This window comes from Microcaecilia unicolor, chromosome 11 (genome assembly GCF_901765095.1).
Source record: "Microcaecilia unicolor chromosome 11, aMicUni1.1, whole genome shotgun sequence".
NCBI lineage: Eukaryota > Metazoa > Chordata > Amphibia > Gymnophiona > Siphonopidae > Microcaecilia > Microcaecilia unicolor.
Genome location: NC_044041.1, coordinates 129,387,923 through 129,414,697, shown reverse-complemented (window position 1 = coordinate 129,414,697; position 26,775 = coordinate 129,387,923). Strand labels below are relative to the sequence as shown.

General features: G+C 42.0%; 1 protein-coding gene across 2 annotated transcripts in view; it reads left to right on the top strand.

The window, feature by feature from the left end:
- Positions 1-6,184: 6,184 nt before the first annotated feature.
- The window catches only part of LOC115480387 (cathepsin W-like), a 72,300-nt gene continuing 51,709 nt past the window's right edge, over positions 6,185-26,775 (top strand). For both annotated transcript variants that reach the window (XM_030219041.1, XM_030219040.1), the window contains exon 1: positions 6,185-6,294. In XM_030219041.1, coding sequence (XP_030074901.1) covers positions 6,214-6,294 — 81 coding nt within the window. In that variant the 5' untranslated portion in view covers positions 6,185-6,213. The remainder of the gene's footprint in view (positions 6,295-26,775) is intronic.

The following is a 26,775-nucleotide window of genomic DNA, read 5'->3' as shown; positions in this document are numbered from 1 at the left end:
ACATGGTTATCACCCGAACAGAGATGGGCACCTTTCGCCAATAATGGAAAAAAAGTATGCGTTTTTAGCTAGAATTTAGGGCACTTTTCTTGGACCCTGTTTTGTCACGAATAAGGCCCCAAAAAGTGCCCTAAATGACCAGATTACCACCAGAGGGAATCGGGAATGACCTCCCCTGACTCCCCCAGTGGTCACTAACCGCCTCCCACCACAAAAAATGATGTTTCACAACTTTTTATTTTCACCCTCAAATGTCATACCCATCTCCCTGGCAGCAGTATGCAGGTCCCTGGAGCAGTTGTTAGGGGGTGCAGTGGACTTCAGGCAGGTGGACCCAGGCCCATCCCCCCTACCTGTTACAATTGTGCTGCTTAAAGCTTAGTCGTCCAACCCCCCCAAACCCACTGTACCCACATGTAGGTGCCCCCCTTCACCCCTTAGGGCTATAGTAATGGTGTAGACTTGTGAGCAGTGGGTTTTGAGGGGGATTTGGGGGGCTCAACACACATGGGAAGGGTGCTATGCACCTGGGAGCTCTTTTACCTTTTTTTTGTTTTTGTAAAAGTGCCCCCTAGGGTGCCCGGTTGGTGTCCTGGCATGTGAGGGGGACCAGTGCACTACGAATCCTGGCCCCTCCCATGAACAAATGCCTTGGATTTATTCGTTTTTGAGCTGGGCGCTTTCATTTTCCATTGTCGCTGAAAAACAAAAACGCCCAGCTCACAAATTGTCGAATAAAACATGGACATCTATTTTTTTGGAAAATACGGTTCGGTCCGCCCCTTCATGGACCCGTTCTCGGAGATAAACGCCCATGGAGATAGACGTTTTCGTTCGATTATGCCCCTCCATGTAACTTTGTAAGTCTATGTGTTTTGAAAATGAGCCTCCTTATGGCCTATCCAGTCTTCTCATCCATACCAACTACTAATCACTACTATCCGTCTCCATCAGAGATCTTCTATGCTTGCCCATGCTTTCTTGAAATTCAGATACAGTCCTTGTCTCCACCACCTCCAGGGGAGGCTATTTCAAGCATCCACCAACCTTTCCACAAAGAAATATTTCCTTAGATTACTCCTGAGTCTGCCCCCTTTCACCCTCTTCCTCTGACATCTCATTCCAGAGCTTTCTTTCCATTGAAAAAGACCTGACTCACGTGTATTTATACCTTGGTATTTAAATGTCTCAATCATTGTAACATAGTAGATGACGGCAGAGAAAGACCTGTACGGTTCATCCAGTCTGCCCAACAAGATAAACTCATATGTGCTGCTTTATGTGTATACCTGACTTTGATTTGTATGTGCCATTTTCAGGGCACAGGCCGTAGAAGTCACTAGCCCCACCTCCCACCACCGGCTCTGCCACCCAATCTCTGCTAAGCTTCTGAGGATCCATTCCTTCCGAACAGGATTCCTTTATGTTTATCCCACGCATTTTTGAATTCCATTACCGTTTTCATCTCCACCACCTGCTCCACCACTCTCTCCGTGAAAAAATACTTCCTGACATTTTTCTTGAGTCTGCCCCCCCTTCAATCTCAGTTCATGTCCTCTAGTTCTACCGCCTTCCCATTTCCGGAAAAGGTTCGTTTGCGGATTAATGTGAACGTCTGTATCATATCACCCCTGTTTCTCCTTTCCTCCAGGGTATACATGTTCAGGTGAGCAAGTCTCTCCTCATACGTCTTGTAACGCAAATCCCATACCATTTTGTAGCTTTTCTTTGCACCGCAATATCTCCCCAGGGCTAATTCAGTGGGTTGTGGTGCCCTGAGCCAACTTTTGCTTTTGCACTCCCATCTTGGAGCCAGTCTTACAGTATGAACCGTGCAGATGTCAGGGCTCATACCATAAGAATGGCCCTAAATCAGAAGAGACCTTGTTGTCTGATATTTTTATCTTTCCAGTAGGATTGGCCCTTGTCTCTCATCTTCTCCAGGATCTCATTTCCTTTTTCTGTTTCTTCACTCTCCCTGTCTTCTTCCCTTCCTTCCCTATATCATCACTGACATTGAGCCTTCTGTTTCATCTTTTTTCTTCATTTCTCTCATCAGCTTTTTAATCTACTATTCTCCGTGCCTCCCTCTAGTCTTCAGTCTTCCTCTTTTTGAACCAGAGAAGTCTGGTTCTTTTCCCACTGTGTCTCCTTGTGATCTTGGGCAAGTCACTTAACCTTCTATTGCCTCAGGTACAGTTCTGTAACTGGGTGTCTCCAGTGAAGTGTGCTGAGTGCCAGTTCTAAAATAGCATCTATGCACCCAAGGAGAATAAATGTCCATGCCTAAAAAGAAGGACATCCTTACTTAGACCTGTTTCAGGCACATCCAGGGTACCAAAAGGTGCCATATCTGTCCACTGGAGGGATAAAGGCTTTTTGGCATGCAATCATGATGGTTTGTTCCGCACCAAGTCCTTGAATTTCCGTCCGCAGAGTGGATTGTGAAGACACTGATCATTGTATTTTGAGCAATTGCTCATTTGATTATTGTTTATTTGTTGAATTGACCCCTGAGGCAGGCATTGTTTTACACCGAAACATGGCCCATGTCAGGTCACAAATAAAGCACACATACCTTTCTTGAGAGCCCTTTGTGCTTCTTTTTTGGATTTCTAGTTTCAACATACCATGTCTCTGCCAACTTTTCAATAAACAGGCGCTTATCTGTCTCAGTCAGATCTCTTGCAATAAGGATGATACAAAACTTTATAACAAATATAAAATTCCACTGGCTGCCAATGTAGTTGCTTCAATATCAGTCCAGTGCAGTGAAAGCGTGACCCCCCCACACACACACACAATCAATCTAGCAGCAGCATTCTGAACCACTTGTAATGCATTACAATGAGAAGTTGACATTCCTAAATAAAGCACATTACAATAATCAACATTGGACAACACCATGCTTTGCACCACTAAACTAAAATCATATTTCGACAATATCAATTTCAATCTACATAACTCACATCTGAAAAAAACATGATTTTGCCACTACAATAACCTGCTCTTGCATAGCCAAATTTGAATCTAACAGGACTCTCAACACTCTCATACATCTTTGAACAGGAATCCTAACATCACCTACCAAAACAGAATCTGGCCATGATGGATCTTCACCTTCCTACCAACATAAACTCTGTTTTTGCCAAATTTAAAGCTAATCTATGTTGACTCATCCATTCTCCAACCTTTTCTAAACACACAGATAATTTCTCCAATAATTCTGACCTCCAATCAGACATTGGGGAAAAAAAACTGGACATCATCTGCATAAAAACAATAACTCACATCCAAATCTCTAAAAACCTGACCCAACGATGACAAATAAATATTAAAAAATGGTGCTGAACGTGCCAACCCCTGTTGCACTCCCCTATACACAGGAATAACTTTTGATACAGATCCTCCACTTTTCACCTGCATAAAACAATCACTAAAATAAGATAAAAAACAATCATACACACAACCACTAACACCTACTGAGGACATCCTATCCAATAAAACCTTCACATCCACACTATCAAATGCACTTGACACATCCAAAGAAACCAAGCAAAAAATCTGGTTCTTATCCATTCCACATCTAAGTTCATCAACAGTGGAAACCAAAAGAGTCTCAACATTCTAGCCATTTTCTTTACAGTGCTTGAACTCGGGGTAGCTAAACATTTGTCCTTCCATTCTCTTAAAAGCTGAGTTGTAAGTTTCAAATACAGTGTGTTCTCACTATCTACGCGTTCGGTATTCATAGATTTGCTTATTCACAGAAAATAAAGTGTAACCCATTTTTGCTATTCACAGCCATGCACAATGTAGTGCAAGCTCAAATAAAAGTGTGTTCCCATGAGGAAGAAGATATAGAGCTGTGCATTTGTTACACCAAAACCCTGTGTATACTGTATTTTTATTTTAAAAAATGTGTATAAAATACATTTATAAAATGCACAATATAATAAGTAAGCTGTTATTTACAAGAAGGCTTCATGGAATGATGAGTTTATGGTGTTCTCTGTACACTTTTGCTACCTAACAGGGTCACACAGGACCCTAACCCCCTTTTTTCCATAGGATCAATGGTGCCATATTCACATTTTCGGTATTCAAAGAGTTTTCTAGGAGCCTAACCCCAACGAATAGTGAGAACGGACTGTAGCTGTCATCATAAAAAACAGCTATTCTGACTCAGTTCTCCTGTAGCAAGTACTGAAATTTGGATTTTATGACTTTTGGTATGCTGGCCAACCAGTATGAAATAAGCCAGTGTCTGATATAATGGGAAATTTATAGTTCCTGCATCAGGTTAAGTCTAAATACGATTGACTATTATTTTTACCTTCTGATTGATCAGATACACTAAGTGCTTGATCTCAGTCCTTATATTTGCATAATCTCATATTTCAAAATAACACTCAAGCTCAAAATTTAAATACAAGAAAATCTCAAAAATTCACAAAGTTATATTGTTGAGTTTCAAGGCACCGGGGCGCCACAACAATTCAACACACACCTTTCAGTGGTGGAAAAACCTCAGTAAAGCCACCCAACCTGCAATACTTCTAAGGTATGGGCACAGCTCACCATCAAAGGGAAAAAAACTCTACTTACCACAGTGTAGGAACATTATAAGTGTTGGTCCCAATGTCAATGAAGCCCACTAACACTCACAGGAAATTCCAAAGGCGGTCCGGGCAGGGCAGTACAATCAAACACTCAACGATAATCTTTCAAACCTTTGAGTTCTTTCACTCCGGCCCTCCGCCGTATGTAACACTCCCAGATGTATTGGAAGAACACTGTCGCTGGAAGTCCCGGAAGACATTTGACTCAGGAGCTGGCCATTGGCAAGAAAAAGTGGGGTTCACTCCGGCCCCCAATAGCCACCAATGACAAGGTAGGCCCAGGAGAGGGCTGCCACTAGTGAGTGGGTCCAGAAGGGGGCACTTTTTGATCGGGTGGGGAAAAGGGAGTGCGGGCTATTGAGGGGAGGGCCAGTTTCATTTTCAGCTTTGGTTGTGGCTGAAAGTGAACGGCCAATTTCAGTCATAGATTTGGTTTAGGCAGACACCAAAGATCCTGTTTTTTGTCGGGCTCTAATATACAGCCTGTCTCTTCTAGCACTGGAAAACTTAGGGGACGGGTGAAGGATACAGATCCTATTACCTGTAGGACAGTGGGCTCAAGGGATGGGTGCAGGGATACAGAACCTGTCTCCTCCAGCACTGGAGAATTCAGGGGATGGCACAGAGATACAGAGCCTGTCACCTTTAGGACTGGAAGTTTCAGGATAAGGGTGAAGGGATACAGAGCCTTATTATTTAGGATTGATGAGCTAAGTGGATGGGTACTGGGATAAAAGCCCATCACCTCTAGGACTGGAGGCTCAGGGGATGGTTGGGATACAGCAGAACCTGTCACCTCTAGGGCTGGAGGGCTCAGCATTTGGGCACAGGTACACAAAGTCTGTCACTTCTAGGGCTGGAGGGCTTAGGAGATAGGCATAGGGATACAGAGCCTTTCACTTCTTGGTTTGGAGGGCTCAGGAGTTGGACACAGGTACACAAATTCTTTCACCTCTAGGCCTAGAGGATTCAGGGAATGGTTGTAAGGATACAGAACAGAGCCTGTCATCTCTAGGACTGGAGGGCTCAGAGGATAGGTACAGGGATACAGAGCCTGTCACCTTTAGGATTAGAGGGCTCAGGAGATGAGCACATGTACACAAAGTCTGTTACCTCTAGGATTGAAGAATTTAGGGGTTGGATGCAGGATTACAGAACCTTTCACTTCTAGGAGTGAAGGCAATACAGAGCCTGTCATCTCTAGGAATGGAGGGCTCAGGGATATGGAGCCTGTTACTTCTAGGACTGGAGGATTCAGGGGATAGATGCCAGGATACAGAACCTTTTACTTCTAAGACTGGAGGCCTCAGGGGATGGGAACAGAGATACACAGCCTGTTACTTCTAGGACTGGAGGATTCATGGGTTGGGTGCAGAGATACAGAGCCTCTCACCTTGAGGACTGGAGGATGGGCATGAACAATAACCATTGTAGTGATATTATTTTCTACTTTCCAATCATTTTCACAGTTTTGTTTAATTCTTGTCTGTGAACCTTGTGGTTTTCACACTTTGCTCTCACAGCAGGTGCCAGCAGCATAGACAAAGTCTGAGACACCAGGAGACTGCATTTACTACTTCAAGGTCTCTCCATGGACACCGTCACCATTCTATTCCACCTTCTTCTGCTCTCTCTTATCTCTTCCAGCCTCCAGCTGTGTGATTTAAGCAGGGTAAGTAGGAAATTACATTCATTCCTAAAATTTTAAATCAGGAAAACACATGCTGTATCTTCTACACACCTGAGCATGCTGGTGCTTACCTGTAATGTAAGATTACCCCTCAAGAGCTGCCTGCATGAGAGAAAAGGTGTTTACAAGGACATTTTATTACTTTATAATAATTTATTACAGGATCTAACAAGGATTTCACATGAGTTTTAAATCCCCAGTAGCTATGACTTGTGTGTGCTGCATTTTCATTCTAGCTTAGGGTTGGCAACTGGATCCAGATTCACCCAACAGGGCTGATTCAGTTCTGTATTTATCACATTGCACACAGGAATGTGTGGTTCTGATTTCTCTATTACATTCCCTAATAAAAGCAAGACTACAAGTCCCTACATGCCATTGGGTAAACCCAGGATTGGATCAACCCTGTCGGGTGAATCTGAATCCAGTTGGCAACCTTATTCTAGCTCTGGCAGCAGTAGGAATAACCTACTTAGCTACTTATTTCTGATGGCACAACTATCCATTTCTGCTCCATGGAAGGAACCTACATAAGTACATCATAAACGTTGCCATACTGGGACTGCCCAGTATCCTGTTTCCAGCACTGGCCAATCCAAGTCACAAAGACCTGGCAGGATCCAGACAGAGTACAACAGATTTCATGCTGCTTATTCCAGGAATAAGCAGTGGATTTTCCCAAGTCCATTTTAATAATGGTTTATGGTTTATTAGGAACTTGTCCAACCCTTTTTTAAACCATTCTGCTCTAACTGCTTTTACAGTCAAAGACAAGGAGCAGGAGTGGACCAAGAAATCTTGACAGCTGAAGGTTGATTGAAGTAACTTTATTAGCACCAAATATGTATGTGACCCGACATGAGACCGTGTTTCAACAGTTCTACCATCTGTCTCAGGGGTTAGATACTACATATAACATAAATGCATAAAAAACAATGTTAAAAACAAGAAAACCTACAATTCATACAAAAGTAAAAACATAAAAATGATAAATATAATAACGATGGTAATTGTAATAATAAATAAATAATCAATAATAATATTAATAATAATAGCAACAATAATATGTAAATGTGATGAAAAATATTATAATGTGAAAAAATGAATGAACTTACATGGCAAATAAACATAATAAGAATCAATGTGAGGACGAAAACGTAATAAAATCAGAAATTGTAGATTTTCAAGATTTCTTGGTCCAACCCTACTCCTTGTCTTTTTGATTGTTGGTATACACGTAGGGGTGTCTTTACCCTGACCTGTTGGTTGCTGCTTTGACTAACTGCTTTTATCACATCCTCTGGCAACAAATTCCAGAACAATATTTTCTCCAATTTGTTTTAAATGCACTGCTTTATAGCTTCATTGTGTGCCTCTTCAGTGGTGATAACCCCCTTAGTCCTTGTACTTTTAGAAAGAGTTAACAAGCAATTTATGTCTACCCATTCCATGCCACTCAGTATTTTAGAGATATCTATCATATCTCCTTTCAGCCATCTCTTGTCGAAGCTAAAGACCTCTAACCTCTTTAGCCTTTCCTCATAGGGAATCTTCCCATCCCCTTTTATCATTTTGGTCACATTTCTCTGAACCTTTTCTAACTCATATTAGTAATATGTCTGTTTTGAGTTGTGATGACCAGAGTTGCACATAATATTCAAGGTGTGGTCACAACCCAATCCCCCTTCAGTTAGGGAATTGCTTTTGAAAGCAAGAAAAATTGTGGATGGAGAGAGATTTGTAGCTGTCCTGAGAGACAGAGAGAAGTGGTGCTAAATATGGCAACCCTGATTAAAATATATTGAAGAGAAATTACATCAAAGGACCCTAGACTTCATATTGAGCTATGTATTCCAATGCTTTTGATCTCTCTCCCCCCACTCCCTCCCATAATGATGACCTATACATTATATATATGCCAGTCAATATTCAGCTGATCAAATAGTTTTCGAAATGCTGACTGCCATGGGCAGAATCAGGCCTTGATATTCAGGCCTGAGCCATGCCCAGGCACCGGCATCCAATACTGGCAGCTGACCAGAGTGTGTCAAACCACAGCAGTTATGTGGGTCCAGGCTGAATACCAGCTGGGGCTCGCACAAGTCCAGTGTCCATGTCCCCCCCCCCCCCCCCCCATCTTTCTGACAATTAAATACCCACCACCCACTGCTCTGACAACTAAAGATGCCCTTTCACACCACCTAACAAGTAAATAACCCCTCCCAACCACCCCCAGTCAGAATAGTCTCCCCTAGACCTACCTTAACTCCCTGGTGATCCAGTAGGGCAACTGAGGCAGGAGTGAACACTATGTGCTCCTTCCCCTAGCTGCTCCATGGTAAAAATTGCCGCTACTACCTCTAGTAGTAGTTTTGTAGTACTAGCTGTATTACTGCGAGACTACCACTAGAGAGCGCGGCGACCATAGAGCCACTAGGGGCAGGTTCACTTCTGCTACTATCACCCCAATGAACCACCAGGGAGTTCAGGTAGGCCCAGGAGAGCCTATTTTGACTGGGGGATGGCAGAGGGGTCTTTATTTGTTGGGGGCTGGGAAGAGGGAGTGTTTACTTGCTGGGGTGGGAGGGGCAATTGGATCTTGCTGGGTGGTGGGAAGACATCAAACCATGTGTCAGCTGGTACCTGCATAGCTAACCAGGCAAAGTTAGGATTGTTTTTATGCAGTCCTACATTCCCCAGTTAGCTATGCAAGTGCTGGGACTGAATGTTTCTGGCACCTGCATAATTCCTGGCTCCTTCCCTGCTCTGCCCCCTGTAATGCCCCCAATCTGCCCATTTGAGACATGACCAGTGAGTGCTGATATTAAGCAGTACTGTCCAGTTAAATGCCGCTTAATATTGGTAGCTGGGTAGGCACAATCAATTTAAACGGGGAGGAGCCTCTCCTGCCTGCTTAAATCGCTTTGAATATTGACCCAATGGTGTTTCTTCCGATTATCTGATTCTTTGCTTAGTTAGTGCAACACCAGTTTAGCCCTATTGTTTGGGTTAATTTGAATACAAATAAGAATTTCAAGTAGTTGGTTCTTTGGGGTGTATAATGTATCTGGTCCAGAGGTGGGTGTTTTCAATTTTGGATGTCTTCTTTGTTATGGTGAGTTTGACCACTAGGTCTTGGTATTAACAGAGGAAAGGTTGAATTTGATGTGACTTTCCTGTCATGCTGGGAGGTTTTGGCACTCCGGGCTGGTGTAATGCTGGATAAATGAGTATATACTATGTTTACTGGTTGTTATAACTTTCAAATAAGAAATAAAAATCTTTGCAAGTTAAAAAAAAATTGGCTAAAACTAGACAAAGCAGAGTAATTCAGAGAGTCAATGTATAAACAAACCAGTTAGTATGCAGACTTAAGCACAGTCTAGTAACATAATACTTGATGGCAGAAAAAGACCAAAAATGGTTCATCTAATCAGTCCTATTGTATTGTATTATGCCACTTATATTGCAGTCCAGTAGCGATTTGTCCTCTTTGAAAGATACATAAAAATTCCCAAATTTTTATGTATCTATCAACACCCACTCTCTTCCCCTGTACCCCATTGCTTAGGGCTATAATTGCCACACGGTGCAGGTTACCCCACTGCTTTCTGGTAGATCTAGTGGTTTTACGATTGTAATTGCTATCTGGTTGGTCCAAATTTTAATCTGGGCCAACTACATTGCATCATATTCTCATGTATTCCAGTGGAAAAGAAGAAGAAAGCTTAGAAGTGTGCCGAGATCCCCTTGAGAATCCTTCATTAATGCTCCAAAAGAAACCCAATTAGAGCACTTGGGAGACAGCCTGCAGTGCAGCTGTAGTGGTTTTCTGTTTTAGCAGTGGCTGCCTTAGGAGACCATGTCCCAGTATGGTTACTTAGTATTCTGTCAGGCAGAAAGGATTTGACTATTTACGATAGCCTTTTGCTAATTTTGTTCCACTGACCTAAGCTGGTCTTATTAGCTTTTAGGTTGACCAGCCATTTTAGGCCTTGCTACTAGCTTTGGACGGCAAAGATTATGAGAAGGCACTCAACATGTTGGAATAGTCTCTTCCCTGCCTGTTTAATTTTATGCTAGCTACCTAAAACAGCTTAGGGCCTAGTTACAAACAATACTTGAATTTGCCAGCCAATGTTGAACTATGACAGTCAATGTTTAGGCAAAATGCCAGAAACCAGTGTTAAAATAAACCTGATATTCAGCACTGGTAACTGGATTCTAGCTAGCACTAAATATCCACTTTCAGCACTGATCCAAAGGTACTATCCGTTTAGTGGCCATATTTAGACTGCTGATGGGATAATTGGATAAAATTAGGATAGCCTTTTTAATGTCCTAACTTTATCCAATTTGTTATCTGGTTAGCAGTCTAAATATGGCAGATAAACATAGAAAAATGAAGACAGATAAAGACCATCTGCCCAATATTCAGCCAGAAGCAGGCAGCGCTTTGACTGCCCACTCCCTGCATTCAACCCGGATATTTAATCTCGGGCCATTTCCAGTAACTGACATTGACTATCTGGGTTTTTCAATACCAGCTAATGCATGACCAGTTAAGTTGGTATTCAGACTTAACATGCCATGGCTTAGTGAGCAAAGATAGGCTTGCTTTTTTATGTGGCCTTATTTGGCCACTAAGCCTGGCTAGTTAAGTTCTGAATATCGGGCTTTAACCTCTCATGACCCTGGAACGCCCTCAGTATTGCCGGCTTTATATTTAGCACTAACTGGGCATTTTCAGCTGTGATAACCAGTTTTCAGCCTCATCTGCTCCAGACTACGGTCCTTCTGTTCCAGCCTTCGGTTCTACTGTACCAGCCTGTTCCAGTCCTGCTTGTCTTCAACCTTGACTCCATCCTTCTAGCCTTCGGTCCTTCTACTCCAGCTAGTTCCAGTCCTGCTTGTCTTCAGCCTTGACTCCATCCTTCCTTCCATCAGCTATTGACTTGATGTTTCAATTGCTGTTTCTACTTAGTACCTGATAGTTCAACTACCGTTCCTACCTAGCACCTGAAAGTACTTCAGACTTTACTTATGGCCCCTATACACATTCTCTTCCTGGTCCTGTCCCTTCCTAATCTTTTACCTCACCTCCTACCACTGTCCATTACAGGAATTCACTGCCCATCTATTGATTTCATCACCTCACCTTCTCTTTTACCCCCTTCCTCCTTCTCAGCTTTTAATCTTCATCTCTTTCTTCCCTCCATTGTATCTTCCCCATTGTACCTGAGTACCTCACGCCTTCGACGCCTTCATGGCCATAACTCTCCTACTCTCCTCCGCTCTCTTTTACTCCTTCTCTTACTCTCAGCTGGTGACATCAATCCCAATCCTGGTCCTCCCCTTCTGCCTTCTTCCTACTTATGCAGACCACATCGTGACATCTCAAATCTCATCTCTATTCCTCTACTTCCCCCTTACTCCTTACCCTTCTCTTGCGCCCTATGGAATGCCCGCGCCATCTGCAATAAACTTCCCTACATTCACGAACTCTTCATTTCTCGTTCCCTCCATCTACTTGCCTTAACTGAAACTTGGCTCTCCCCTGATTACTCTACTTCTGTTGCGGCCCTTTGCCATGGTGGTTATTTTTTCTCTCACACCCCTCGCCCTGCCGGCCGTGGTGGTGGCGTTGGATTGCTACTCTCTCCCTCCTGCAAATTCCAACCTCTTCTTCCACCCCAGTCTCACTGCTTTTTGTCTTTTGAAGTCCACTTCATCCGCCTTTTCACTCCTCTGCCTCTCCGACTGGCAGTCATTTATCAACCCCCTGATAAGTCTCTTTCATCCTTTCTCACTGACTTTGACGCCTGACTTTCCTTCTTCCACAATCCTACATCCCCTTCCATCATCCTTGGTGACTTTAACATCCATACTGATAATTCCTCTGACTCTTATGTTTCCCAATTCCTTGCCTTAACTTCCTCATTCAATTTTCAACTGTGCTCCTCTGCACCCACCCACCAAAATGGTCACTGCCTTGACCTTATCCTCTCTTCTAACTGTTTTCCCTCCAACTTCTGTTCCTCAGTTCTCCCCCTTTCTGACCATCACCTATTAACCTTCACACTTAAGCACCCTCCTCCTCAGTCCCACCCAATCTCAACCCCCACATCTAGGAATCTTCAAGCTATTGACCCCCTTACTCTGTCCTCCTGTGTCTCTAACCTTTTCCCTTCCATCACTCTATCTAAATCTGTCAATGAAATCTTTTCTTCCTATAATACCATCCTCTCCTCTGCTCTGAACACTCTTGCCCCTTCCATGCCCCGTCCTACTAGGTGTACCAAACCCCAGCCTTGGCTGACCTCTAAAATCCGCTACCTTCGTTCCTGTGCCCGCTCTGCTGAACGTTCTTGGCTTAAATCCCTCACCCTTGCAGACTTCATTCATTTCAAATTCATGCTTAACTCCTTCCAGTCTGCATTTTCACGGGCCAAACAGGATTACTTCACCCAATTGACAAATTCCTTTGGTGCTAACCCTCGACTTCTCTTCGCCACTCTGAACTCTCTTCTCAATGTGCCTCCGTCCCCAATTCCCCCTTCTCCTTCTCCTCAGACCCTAGCTGAGCACTTCTACGATAAAATCCATAAGATCAACCTTGAATTTTCATCCAAACCCTCCCTACATCTCTCTTCTTTAGTTCACACCCCCTACTCTCCTTCCTCTCCCTCTTTTTCCTCCTTCTCTGAAGTTTCTACTGAGGAAACTGCCCTTCTTCTTTCCTCCTCTAAATGTACTGCCTGTTCCTCTGATCCCATCCCCACTTATCTACTTAACACTATCTCTCCTACTATCATTCCTATCATCCGTCACATCCTTAATCTTTCACTCTCCACTGCAACTGTTCCTATGGCCTTCAAACATGCTGTTGTCACTCCACTCCTTAAAAAACCCTCACTTGACCCTACCTGTCCCTCCAGCTATCGTCCCATCTCCCTTCTCTCTCCAAATTACTTGAACGCGTCGTTCACCGCCATTGTCTTGACTTTCTTTCTTCTCAACCTATTCTTGACCCACTCCAATCTGGTTTCCGCCCTCGTCACTCTACTGAAACTGCTCTTCTTGACCTATCTGCTGCTTTCGACACTGTTGACCACACCATACTCCTAGATACGCTATCCTCGATTGGATTCCAGGGTCCTGTTCTTTCCTGGTTCTCTTCCTATCTCTCACTTCGCACTTTCAGTGTTCACTCTGGCGGTTCCTCTTCAACTTTCATCCCTCTTACAGTTGGTGTGCCTCAGGGTTCTGTCCTTGGACCCTTCCTCTTCTCCATCTATACCTCTTCCCTTGGTACCCTGATTTCATCCCATGGCTTTCAGTACCATCTTTATGCAGACGATTCTCAAATCTACATCTCCACCCTTGAAATCTCATCCTTAATCCAGGACAAAATTTCATCCTGCTTGTCTGACATTGCTGCTTGGATGTCTCTTCGCCATCTGAAGCTAAACATGACTAAAACTGAACTTCTCATTTTTCCCCCTTAAGTGGAGAGGTGTGGTAGCCGTGTTAGTCCACTTTTAAAGGTTATCAATAGAAATCAAACATAATAAAACATGGAAAAGAAAATAAGATGATACCTTTTTATTGGACATAACCTAATACATTTCTTGATTAGTTTTCGAAGGTTGCCCTTCTTTATCAGATCAGAAATAAGCAAATGTGGTAGCAGATAGTATATATAAGTGAAACATCCAAGCATTACTTTGACAGTCTGACAGGGTGGGAGGGTGGGGATGGGTAGGAGGTATGCATGGGGACATCAAAGCTTTTCATTGATAGTCTAACAGGATGAGTGTGGGTAGGTGAGAGGAGGGTGATAAACAGAGAAATACAACTTTATGGTTTATAATGGGCTAGAAAACCCAGGTCCTTGTTAAGTCCTGTCTGTTGGGTGTCAAAATATTCAATCATTCTGACTTCAAAGGTCTTACGTTCCTGTATTGTTTTAAAGTTACCTTTCAGGATTCTTACTATGAAATCACTGGTACAGTGTTTCGGCCTTGTAAAGTGTTGGCCCACAGGGGTGGGAACCTGACTGGCACCGGCTTTCTTCATGTGATGTCTATGTAGATTAAATCTTGTCTTGTATTCTGTAGCTGGCAGCTGGGATATACCTGAGCAATGCAGACGGAATAACTGGGCACACTGGTCCTTTTCCTACCATCATTTCCTGTGTTGCTATGAATTGTGTCTTTGTTGTATGTTCTGTCTGTCTAGAGCCCTCTCTTGTAAGGGTAACATATACATAAAATGAAGATGTTACGAGGTTCTGCTAGAAACTAGATCCCTCTCACACATTTGGAGAGATTCTGTATAACTCACGGATTTTGGAATAGAACTGGTGGCTGGATTGATAGCGCTTTCTATTTGCATGTTCTACTGCAAGAACAAAACAACTTTCTTTTCTGCATGATCTTTTGGGACTTGGGGCCCTTCTTTCTTAGTGGATGTGAAGAAGTGATTTCTTGAGTCAGCACCAATCCCCCTTTACAACTTCTTTATGTATTTAATTAAATGATTACTCCTTTGACAAGATGATCAAGAGCAACAGGAAACATCTGTGGATATATTGGACACGTTTTTGGAACAGTCAAAGGAAGAAATTAAAACTAGAGCCACACTTCTGGTCTCTTTTGTATTCTTACAAGACAAAGAAGCCCTATTGAGACTATATTTTCAAAAAATTCAACCTGAATTCTTAGGAGGAAAAGTGTCTATTTTTCCTGATATATCTAAATGGACTCAACAAAGGAGGAAAAAATTCTTAGAGATGAAACAAGAGACATTATTACTAAATGTTCGCTTCCAGTTACAATTTTCATGTAAATGTATTCTTCTCTTTAAAGATAAGAAATATGTGTTTTTTGAACCTCTCCAACTGTGCAGTTCTTTGACTTCTCAGGGTAGCACGTGAGGAGAAACATATGTTTAGCTGATTAAGATTATAAGGGGAAACTACCTATATCTTTTTTTGTAATATTTTTTTCTATCCAACTTCCTTTGGATTTATTCATGGATTCCTCTCTCAATTGTGGATTAATTAACCAAGTAATTAATTATTTCTTATTGTTATTCTTTTCAGAATATATTCTTTTCTGGATCTTGGTATTTTCTTTCAAAGATTGTTGTATCTTTGTAATTAATTAAAATTTATAAATAAAAAAATATATAAAAGCAATATTGCAAACATCAGGATGGTCTTAAAAAAGACCTTTGGTTAAAAGCTCCGTAAACTCTTCTTTGTGTTGCTCAAAAAGAATGGTTCATGTGGTCTTAAAAACTGGTCCACAAAGACAGACAAAGGTTCTAATACCAAACCGTTTCCAGAAATGATGGTCTTCCATGGGGATTCTCCATTGATTTATGCACTTTTGGTAAGATATATATGGTATGAGTCACAGGAGTTTTATTGATGAGAAACATTCTCTCCTCATTAATGTATTCTGCCTGAAAAGCTGTCTCCACCACCACCATTGTGATTTCTTTAAGCAATTCTTCTGTAGGATCTCTTTTTAAAGGTAAATAATATGTGTCATTTACCTGTCTTTCAATTTCTCCAATATAGTTTTCTCTTTTCACAACAACAATGCCTCCACCAAATTGGAGTTACTGCCTGGTTACCACGTGGCCCTTGCTGTAATTTCAATTTTGGTGCATGTCCGCTAAGCGCGTATGAAAAATAATTTTCTGGCACGCGTAATGGACACACACCAAATGGCATTAGATGCGCATAGGTCATTACCACCCAGATTCTTTACCACTAAGTCTATGGCTGGCAGTAAGGTCTCAGACCCTAAATAGATGTGTGACAATTTTGATTTTGCTGCACATCCATTTTTGGCAAAAAAAATGAGGCCTTTTTTACAGGCACGCTAAAAAAATGGATCGGTGCGCACCCAAAACCCACACCTACATTACCGCAAGCCATTTTTCAGCACACCTTTGTAAAAGGACTCCTTAAGTATTATGTGATTGTTAGTAGACAAGGACTGTATGGCCCTATTCTCTTCTTTACTCAAATTGTAGAACATTTTCTTGTTCTTTTGTTCTTTAAAAACACAAAAAAAGGGGGCGACCACTGACGTTCCAACTCAGGGATATTTATTAACAAATCAAAAACATAAAATAAATACCCTAGATATGATCTGACGTAGTCCTGCATTTCGGAGCTGCAGGCGCCTGCTTCAGGAGTCTAATGTTTTCTGTAATTGGCAAAATATAACAACAATCAATAAAAACAAAATGCATTGACAATAAAACAGCATGTTAAAATTAAAAAATCACAATTATATAAATAATGGTAAAATATGAAAATATACAAATCATTAAAATATATATATGTATATAAAATCTAAAAAGGCTAAAGAACACACATAAGAAACATGATATGAATAGTTCATATGAGCGTGAATCAATATACTAACTTGAATAGGTGTCAGGATACAGCAGTGTCTGCAATGACCACCATATGTTACAGAAAGATATAATTTCATTGGTAAAAATATGACAAACGATAAAAACAACAAACTAATAAGAGCTTATATAGCAGCAATCGTAATGAAAACGAGCTTATGCAGCAGTGATAGTAAAAAAAAAAGGATAGGAACAATCTATGTGAGCATAGAGGAATCCTCGAAAAACAAGGGGTAGTAAAATAAATGAGTTGAAAAAGAAAACAATGAAAGCTGTGTGAAAAATACACAAATGTGTACCAAAATGCAGTTGTCTAGCTTCTAATTTATTCACCAGCAACCTGCTGGTCTTATTTCTCTGCTTTTAAAGTTTGAGCTAAAAGGTCCTATTATGAGCCTCCAGTTCCCAGTGAGATTGGCAAACTTGGATCAGCTTTTTACAGACCTTGGAATTCCTAGAATATTTATGTTTTTTGTTCTAAAACTTGGAATTGATGCTATACATCAGCCTCATTCCACTGTCTCTGCTTGTGTTGATATGAAATGATTGAGATCATCACCCTCTCATATAAATTTTCATGCCCTGCTCTATTCATTGCCTCTCTGTCATTTAATTAAAAATAGTTCTCTGTCTTTGAATTAATTTTCAAACAGTGTCCTCATACTCTAATATAGACTCATTCAGCTGCCAATAACCCAGTGAGGACCAATCTGATTTTGTGTCACTTCCGTCCATAATGCTGCATGGTCAGACCAGGTTAGTGACTCAAGGGTCCGTTTACTAAGGTGCACTGAAAAATGGCTTGCGATAGTGTAGGTGCAGGTTTTGGGCGCGCGCCAATCCATTTTTCAGCACACCTGTAAAAAAAGCCCTTTTTAAAATTTTTGACGAAAATGGACGTGTGGCAAAATGAAAATTGCCATGCATCTATTTTGGGTCTGAGACCTTACCGCCAGCCATTGACCTAGCGGTAAAGTCTCACACTGTAACCAGGCAGTAATGACCTACATGTGCCAAATGCCACTTGGCGCGCATAGCTGACGCGCGCCAGAAAATAAAAAATATTTTTCAGGCGCGAGTAGCGGATGCACGCCAAAAATGAAATTACCACAAGGGCCATGCGGTAGCCATGTGGTATCTCCATTGGCATGCGTTGGGCGCATGTAGATGCTTACGTGGCTTAGTAAAAGGGCCCCTCAGTCTCCACTCTCCCTTTTCTCAGCTGTCAAGATTTTTCCAAATCTATTCTGGAGTATGATGTATAGACTTAAAGAAGAGAATAGGGTTATCCAGTCCTTGCCTATTAACAATCACATAATAATTAAGTCAGCTGACAAAGGTGGAGGCATTGTTGTTATGAAAAGAGAAAACGATATGGAGAAATTGAAAGACAGGTACTGTATAGGCATTGGCTGAGTGTTTCGTGAAAGTGTGCCTTGGTTCAAATGGGACCAGCTTAGCCACTTTCCACTTAAGAGCATATTCCTCTAGGGGAAAGGGAGAGGGCTGGTAAGTTGACAAGCTATGTGAATGCTACAGTAGCCTCAGTAGGAATGCCTTTAGTAATTGCAAAGGGTTCTAGGCTTAGAGAGGGAGATGACCTGGGAGAGAGAAAAAAGGCCCGGGAGGCAGACCAAAGTTGGGAAGAGGCCCAGGAATCCTCCCCTGAAGGTTTTGTAAGAACCCTGAGGACTCAAAACTAAGAGGTCGGTGACTGCGGATGCGTTCAAGCTGCTAGGGAACTCATGTTGCTAGTTCAGTTTGAGGCCAAGCCATGCAGGGGACAGCAGTGCCAGAATCGGTATGCAGAAAGGTAGAAAACAGAAATACTGGATAGCTGCAGGAGTGAGATCCTGGCAAGATACAGGAGGGTATAGGTGACTTCAGATTGGAGATGTGTGTGCAGGGCTGTGTGTAAGTGCAGCATATGTATGTAGCTCATGCTGCCCAATGGCTGTCATGAGCACTAAATTCTAAACTGCCACTGCCTGACAGTTGGGGTTGGTATATAAGAGAGAGAGGATGTGTGAGTGTATCTTTCCACATTAAGTGGATGGCATGGAATATTTCTATGAATTCATGTGGAAAGTGCCGATGTTTGAGGGACAATGAGTCAGTGCAGAGATTTAATTAAGGGAGAGCAGATGTGGAATTAGGTTGCTCTCTGGTGTCTGTATGAAATGGCTGAAAGAAGGTTTAGATGAAACACTTCATTTATTTCCATGATCTCTGTGGAGAATGTGAGAAAATTTGATGCAGATCTGTATGATAGAGACTAGTCATGATGGCTTAAAAAAAAAAAACCCTGCTCTGACATTAGTTTGAGAAAGAGAATGTGACTGAGAAAATTAAAGTGAGACTTTAAAAGTTAGGAGTCTAATTCTGTCCTGCAAGGTGGACAGAAAGATTGAGAGTGAGACTGAAATGAAAAAACAGAGTGCCCTTGCTGTGCTAAGCCTGAATAAAATCAGGCTAAATCCACATATATATATACAGTATATACATATATATATATATATATGTGTGTGTGTGTGTGTGTGTGTGTGTGTGTGGATTTAGCAGGGTACTTTAATTAATTATTTGTTTGTTTTATGGGGTAGTTAGATACACAAAAAGTGAAAGAAACAAGGATACATTAAAAAAGAAGAAACGCACGCACCAGGGAAACAGATTTTCTTGTTTATTTATTAAAGTCAGAGTAGTAGAGTGAAATATTAAAGAAGAATTGGGATAAGACGCGAACTTACCTGGAATGATCATCTGTGGTGATTCATTGTCGCATAGAGAAACTGGCGCCCAATGCTACAAGACAGTCCTGGGAAGAGAAAAACAGCTAAGTGACTGAGTAATTAAACAAAAGTGTGCACACAAAGAAATAGATTTAAAGAGAGAGACAGAAAGAAAGACTTAGGGGCTGATTTTTGAAAGAGAAAAGCATCCAAAAAGTGTCATAAAGCACCATTTGGACGGATTTCTTCTCAAAACGTCCAAATAGGTATATTTGAAACATGTTTTGCAGACTTCTATCTATGCGTATGCATTTTGTCTGCAGTGCATCTAAATCACAAGGGAAAGGGAAATGGGACTTGATATACCGCCTTTCTGAGGTTTTTTGCAACTACATTCAAAGCGGTTTACATATATTCAGGTACTTATTTTGTATCAGGGGCAATGGGGGGTTAAGTGACTTGCCCAGAGTCACAAGGAGCTGCAGTGGGAATTGAACTCAGTTCCCCATGATCAAAGTCCACTGCACTAACCACTAGGCAAAGGGGGCATGTCAGGGGCATTTCAAAGGCAGGATTAGGGCATGCCTAACACTTGGATGTTTTACAGCCATAATGGGAAAAAAATGTCTAGGGTGAAAACGTCACCATTTTGGTCTAGACCTGTGTTTCTAACAAATAAGACACAAAATGTGCCCTAAATGACCACTGGAGAGAATCAGGGATGACACCCTATACTCCCCCAGTGGTCACTGACCCCTCCCACCACCAAAAAGTGTGAATAAAAATTGTAATAATTTGTAAACCAAAAATATATTTTTGATAGTTTAAAAGGCTGGTTCGCAAATTTAACAATTTTGAAGAATTGAAGAATTAAAATAATTGTCATAAAATATTCTAAAAAATGGACCGATGAAGATGTGCATAGCGTTGACTGTGAAGAATGTTGATTGCAACATATAAGCTGTCTGAGAATCCTATTAAAAAAGTTTTGCTTCTCAATGAATATATGTTTTGATATATTTTCAATACATAGAGGCACTTATGTGAATATATGTAAAATACTGTGGATTTTGCTGGCATCTGAATTTTGAATGTTGCTCGGGAATTAAACTTTTCATGATTAGAAGTCCCTGCACAAATTATAAGTCATAGCCTGTTATATAAGATCTCTCTTAGTTTTAGGCAGAACTCTTCTCTCTGGGCCAGTTTTAACCCAATATCCCAGCATGATGTTGAGGACCATTTCTCTCAATGTTCCAGCTTAGTGTTAGGGAACAATTTGCCCTCTGAGCCAATGTCTCAGCATGGTGTCTGTGGATGCTCTTTCCCCTGAACCTCAATGTTTCCACATGATTAGGAATGCCCATACCTTAGAGACAGTACTGATCAATACTCTTGTATGGTATTAGGAGACACTCTAATGCTGATGGTTTTGCATTTCAGATGTTGTCTGCTTTAGGAAGAGCATAAACCCATTTTCAGGGCAAATTTCCAGCACAGGTTATTCAGTCTGGCACCTGCTGAAATTCTCCCAAATTAAGTTTAGAAGAATCTCTTGCCCTATTCTTGGATGAATAGAACTCAGCACTAACCTTTGATAGAAAGCCGCAACCAGCAAGATAAAAATCTTCATCTAGCTTGACAACGGGGCAGGAAACATATACAAGTAAATATCAGAAGCCAGTCTTTGATGCTGATTTTATTTTTAACCCTTGTATCTTTCCTGAGATAAGGTGAGTTAATGTGCCTTGAGCAGGAGGGTGGAGGAGAATTGATAGGGATTGCGACCTAGTAGACATTTCTGGGGTTTTTTTCTATTGCACTTTGTAGTTTATATCATGCAGATTTTGAAAGCAAAAAAGAATATAGATCACGGAAATAATAACAATTAAACATATAATAGAACAAAAGGGAAGAACAATATCCCAGACCTATGCTCTAAAGTCCACAAATCAAATCAATACAACAGGACCTAACAGAAAAACCTTGAACAGCATCAGAAATAAGTAAAAGTAATAAGAAAACCAACATACATGAGACAAATCCCAATGTCATTAAGGGGGGAATTCATCAAGGTGCGGTAAAAGTTTGCCTTTTTTTTTTTTAAGTATTTTTATTAAGTGAAAAAATCTCAAATTACATACAAGAACTGCCAACTTTGTTCACTTGCTACATGTAGCGTTACAGATTCTTGATTGCTACTGAATGCTCAACAAATTGGATCATCTATTCTAATACAATATACCACTACTACTGCTGCCCCCCCTCCCTTCCCTCCCCTTTCTTGGCTAGGCTGACCTCCATTTATATATTGTTCATATGGCTGCCACATTTTCAAAAAGAAGTCCATTTTACCCCTTCTCAATGCAGTTAGTTTTGACATCTGGTACAAGTATCCCACTTTGTGGATTACCATGCTCATGTCTGGCAGACTCGGCTGTTTCCAGGCTCTTGCTATTGCTAACTTTGCTGCCACCATATATTGCGTCGCCAACTTATGATGAATCATTTTGATCCCTGTGGGAGGAAAGTGCAGTAGGCAGTGCTCTATCTTACATGGATATACCCATTGCAGTACCGTATTGATCTGGGTCGTCACTGCTTTCCAAAATTTCTGCACCTTTGGGCATTCCCAAAATATGTGTATGAATGTGCCCCTTGCACCACAGGCCCGCCAGCAGTCAGCAGAAATTCCCCCATATATATGTTGCAGTCTATCCGGTGTATAGTACCACCAATAGTATATCTTGAATCCATTCTCCCTCGTGGATTGCGCTAAAGATGGTTTAAATAGTAGTCTATAACATTTTGCCCAGTGTTGCTGTGTGTATGATGATTGCAAAATGTCCTCCCACCTGAAAGTTTGCCTTTTTTTTACTGCACTTTGATTCCCTGTGGGATTCAGCAATCTGTGGGATCCTGGAACCACAGGTTGCTGAATCCCATTTTAAAAGAATATCGCTGCTTGCAAGCCACTTCACAAAGAGCATTATTCCCCCTGCCTAAGAACACCAAGCCGCAAAGCTGCAGCCCAATTCTCCTGGGCCTACAGTGCTGGGTTCTCCCCTCCCCTGGCAACATCCAGACCTCCCCAGACCCTGGCAACATCAAGACTCCTCTCCCTCAACCCTCCCCATAGGGGCTACCTCTTCATGCAGTGGCAGCCTGTGTGTGTGTGGGGGGGGGGGGGGGGTCCTTTGGACAGGAGCAAGTATGCCCACTCACTCCTGCCCAGTCCAGCACCTGTAGGAAAATGGAAATATGACTCTTACCAGTATTCACATGAGACTACCATTAGGGGTGCCATTCTTCTACAGGTGGTGGACTGGGCAGCAGCAAATGAACCTACTCACCTCTGCATGAAAACCATTTCCCCAGACCTGGATTGGATCAATGTGTCCTCCTATTTCTGGATCCATATGGTTACCCTACCTATGAGGAGCGGGGGGTGGAGGTCTTGATCCTGGATGCTTGTAGGAGGGTATGGGACGTCTTGATGCTGCTGGGGGTCTGAGGGGGTCTGGATGCTGCAAGAGGCAAGAGGGGGGGTCTTGAGACCCAGGTAGAAGTCTGGTGCTGGATGGGTCTTGAGCCAGGGGGAAAACCCCATTCTGCAGGCCCAGATCACACAACAGACTAGCCTCAGATGTCTTTCTTCTGCATTGGAGGGAAGGCCTGCTGTATGCATATCCTCCAATTCTCCTCATAGAGAAGACTTTGCTGAAACTCCAGCAGGACCACAGAACTATGATCCTAATCGCACTTTATTGACCGAGGCAGATCTGGTTCTCACTAATTCTGGAGTTATCCTCTGAAGATCCATGGAGATTGGAGTATTTTCCAACTCTCATCACGCAGAACGAGGTGATCTCTTCTGCATAAATACCTAAATATGATCAGCAATCAAAAGGAAACTCTGCATTGTTAATAATGAGCTCCCCCTTTGTCTGCAGAGCTTCTCTGCTTCTGGCAGTTATCTGTTTATTGCAGTCTTCCCTTTCTGACTGCTCCAGTACTTTCTTTGCTGTTCTACCTCCTGTATTACTTAGCACTGTCCCTTTCTATGAAGTTCAACGTTGACAAGTGCAAAGTGATGCATGTGGGAAGGAGGAACCCAAATTACAGCTATGTTATGCAAGGTTCCGCTTTAGGAGTTACGGACCAAGAAAGGGATCTGGGAGTCATCGTGGATAGGACATTGAAATCTTCCGCTCAATGTGCTGCGGCGGCTAAGAAGGCGAATGTTGAGTATTATTAGAAAAGGGATGGAAAACAAGCATGAGGATGTTATAATGCCGTTATATCGCTCCATGGTGTGACCGCACCTGGAGTATTGTGTTCAGTTCTGGTCGCCTCATCTCAAAAAAGATATAAAGGAATTGGAGAAGGTGCAGAGAAGGGCGACAAAAATGATAAAGGGATGGGACGACTACCCTATGAGGAGAGGTTAAGACGGCTAGGACTCTTTAGCCTGGAGAAAAGGCGGCTGAGGGGTGATATGATAGAGGTTTACAAAATAATGAGTGGGGTACAGCAGACAGATGTGAAGCGTTTGTTTACACTTTCTAACAATAATAGAACCAGGGGACACAAGATGAAATTAGAATGTGGTAGGTTTAAAACAAATCAGAGAAAGTTTTCTTTACTCAGCGTGTAGTTAGACTCTGGAACTCATTGCCGGAGAAGGTAGTGACGGCAGCTGGCCTTGCTGAGTTCAAAGGGGGTCTGGACAGTTTCCTGAAGGAAAAGTCCATTGATTGTTATTAAATTTGGGGGTTTTTGCCAGGTTCTCGGGGCCTTTTCCCAGCGTGGTGGTGCTTATGTGCTTATGTATGCGTTAGGCTCCGCACTCCATTTTGCTGACTTTTCCCTTCCCTGTTTGGTGAGGGTCTCTGTCTACAGTATCTTATCACAGTCCCTCACTTGACGTGTTTCTGCGTATGCTACCCTTTCTCCTTGATTACCAGCCCTGAGGGTGTTGCTGGTGCTCCAGTCCCTGGGGGGGGGGGGGGGGGGGGACCCCTCACTTAGTCTCTTTCTCCCCTCCCTAAGTATGACTCGGTTCCAGGTAAGCTGTGAGGCCCGCATGCTTGAATTCTGAATGAATCGGTTCCAGATAGGCCATGAGGCCTTTCTGGAAGTGTAAAATTGGCTGCGTGGGTGTGTGCAGGGCTTGGTAGCTGGGGTTGTGTATAGTGCCTGTTCGGTCCATCCTAGGCCTTGGCCTAAAAGCTATTCTAGGCCTCAGCCTAGGTTCAAGGGCTCACGACCAGGCTAACACCCATCTAGCATCAGCTCATTTCCCTCTGTCTCTTCTCCCCATAACCAGCATCAGTCCATCTCTTTGTCTTTCTTCTTACATCCAGCACCCAGTTAGCTTAGCAGTGTTTAAAAAAGGTTTGAATAATTTCCTAAAAGAAAATTCCATAAACCATTATTAAGATGGACTTGGGAAAATCCACTGCTTATTTCTAGAATATTTAAATACACATGAATACAAGTATGTTTTTTCTTCTTTTGCTTATTCAATATATGTAGTGGAGTAGTCTCATATATATCTCACGGGAAAAAAGTTCTTAGTTTTTTTCACCCAGTGACTGGGTGTATTGCCCGTGTGTGTTGTCTAATCATTGACTTGACCTCCACCAACCTTTGCTACTCTTATAAATATTAATTCATCTCTCTTTAACTAAACACTATCAGCAAATTTTGTGCAGCACTTAACTTCAATGGGTTGGTGCTCTTAAAACCCCGACAGGTCCCCGTTTCTTAACTACTTTATCAAGGGGGAGTCACCAATTCTAAAATACAAAAAAGAGATGCAACACATCTTATACCCACATCTTATACACTTATACCCAGTGGAGTTGTTTTTTCTAACACAACAACCCCCCTTTTTCTCAACGTTATAAATATCTTTGAAAGTAATGATTGGTTTCTATGGTTTAATGTTTTCCATTGTTTGGGTTTTGTTTTCGTTTTTGCTTTAACCTTTGACATATAAGACAAATACGAACAGGGTTTTTTCCCAACATGCCTATGTTAGTTATAGATCTGGTATTAGCCATCAAAAGCAGTTAGAAGTCCCAGACAAGGACTTTTATTCTGAAGTTTGTCCTATGACGTTTTCAATCAGCTGGCACGGCTGTTCATTAATAAAAAGACGCCTACGCCATTTTGAGTGAGACAAAGAAATGTTCCATATGCACTTGAGACAGTTACTGGGTAAGCCATTAGCGTTTTTAGTATGAATGCAGGTAATAATACAACGAATGTGTTTTGTAGAGTGTGTTTGTAAATAATTATATGTTGCATCTCTTTTTTGTATTTTAGAATTGGTGACTCCCCCTTGATAAAGTAGTTACGAAACGGGGACCTGTCGGGGTTTTAAGAGCACCAACCCATTGAAGTTAAGTGCTGCACAAAATTTGCTGATAGTGTTTAGTTAAAGAGAGATGAATTAATATTTATAAGAGTAGCAAAGGTTGGTGGAGGTCAAGTCAATGATTGGACAACACACACGGGCAATACACCCAGTCACTGGATGAAAAAAACTAAGAACTTTTTTCCCGTGAGATATATATGAGACTACTCCACTACATATATTGAATAAGCAAAAGAAGAAAAAACATACTTGTATTCATGTGTATTTAAATATTTTGTTATATATCTTATGCTCGACAGAGCGCAGGCACAATTTCTGTTTTGACAATTATTTCTAGAATAAGCAGCTTAAAATCTGTTTTACTGCTTTGGGATCTTGCCAGGTACTTGTGACCTGGATTGGCCACTGTTGGAAACAGGATACTGGGCTTGATGGACCTTTGGTTTGTCCCAATATGGCAAAACTTATTTTCTTATCTCTGTCTCTCTTTCCTCCACCCAGCATCAGCCCATCACTCTCGGTATTCAACATCAGCACATTTCTGTCTCTCCCCCACCCCCATATCCAGTATCAGCCCATCTCTCTTTGTCTTTTTCTCACTGCCCCCTTTCTCTCTTTTTCCCTTCCTTCTCACTCACCTTCTTGTAGTCTTCCTAGGTCGGCGGCAGGCCAGCAGTGTATCAGAGGTAAAATCAACATGAAAACTCTTGTGATTATTTCCACACTCAAGCCTCTACAAGTTCTTCCAGTCACACCTCTCAAACCCTGGAAGTTAAATCAGAGGGAGGCGTGACCAGCAGAGCTAGCAGTGGAACATGCAGGAAAGTGGTCCCCCATGTGTTCACATGGTTTCTACTGCTGACCTGTGAAGGCAGTGGAAGAGAGGGGTAGGTCACAGTTTGGGCTGGAAAG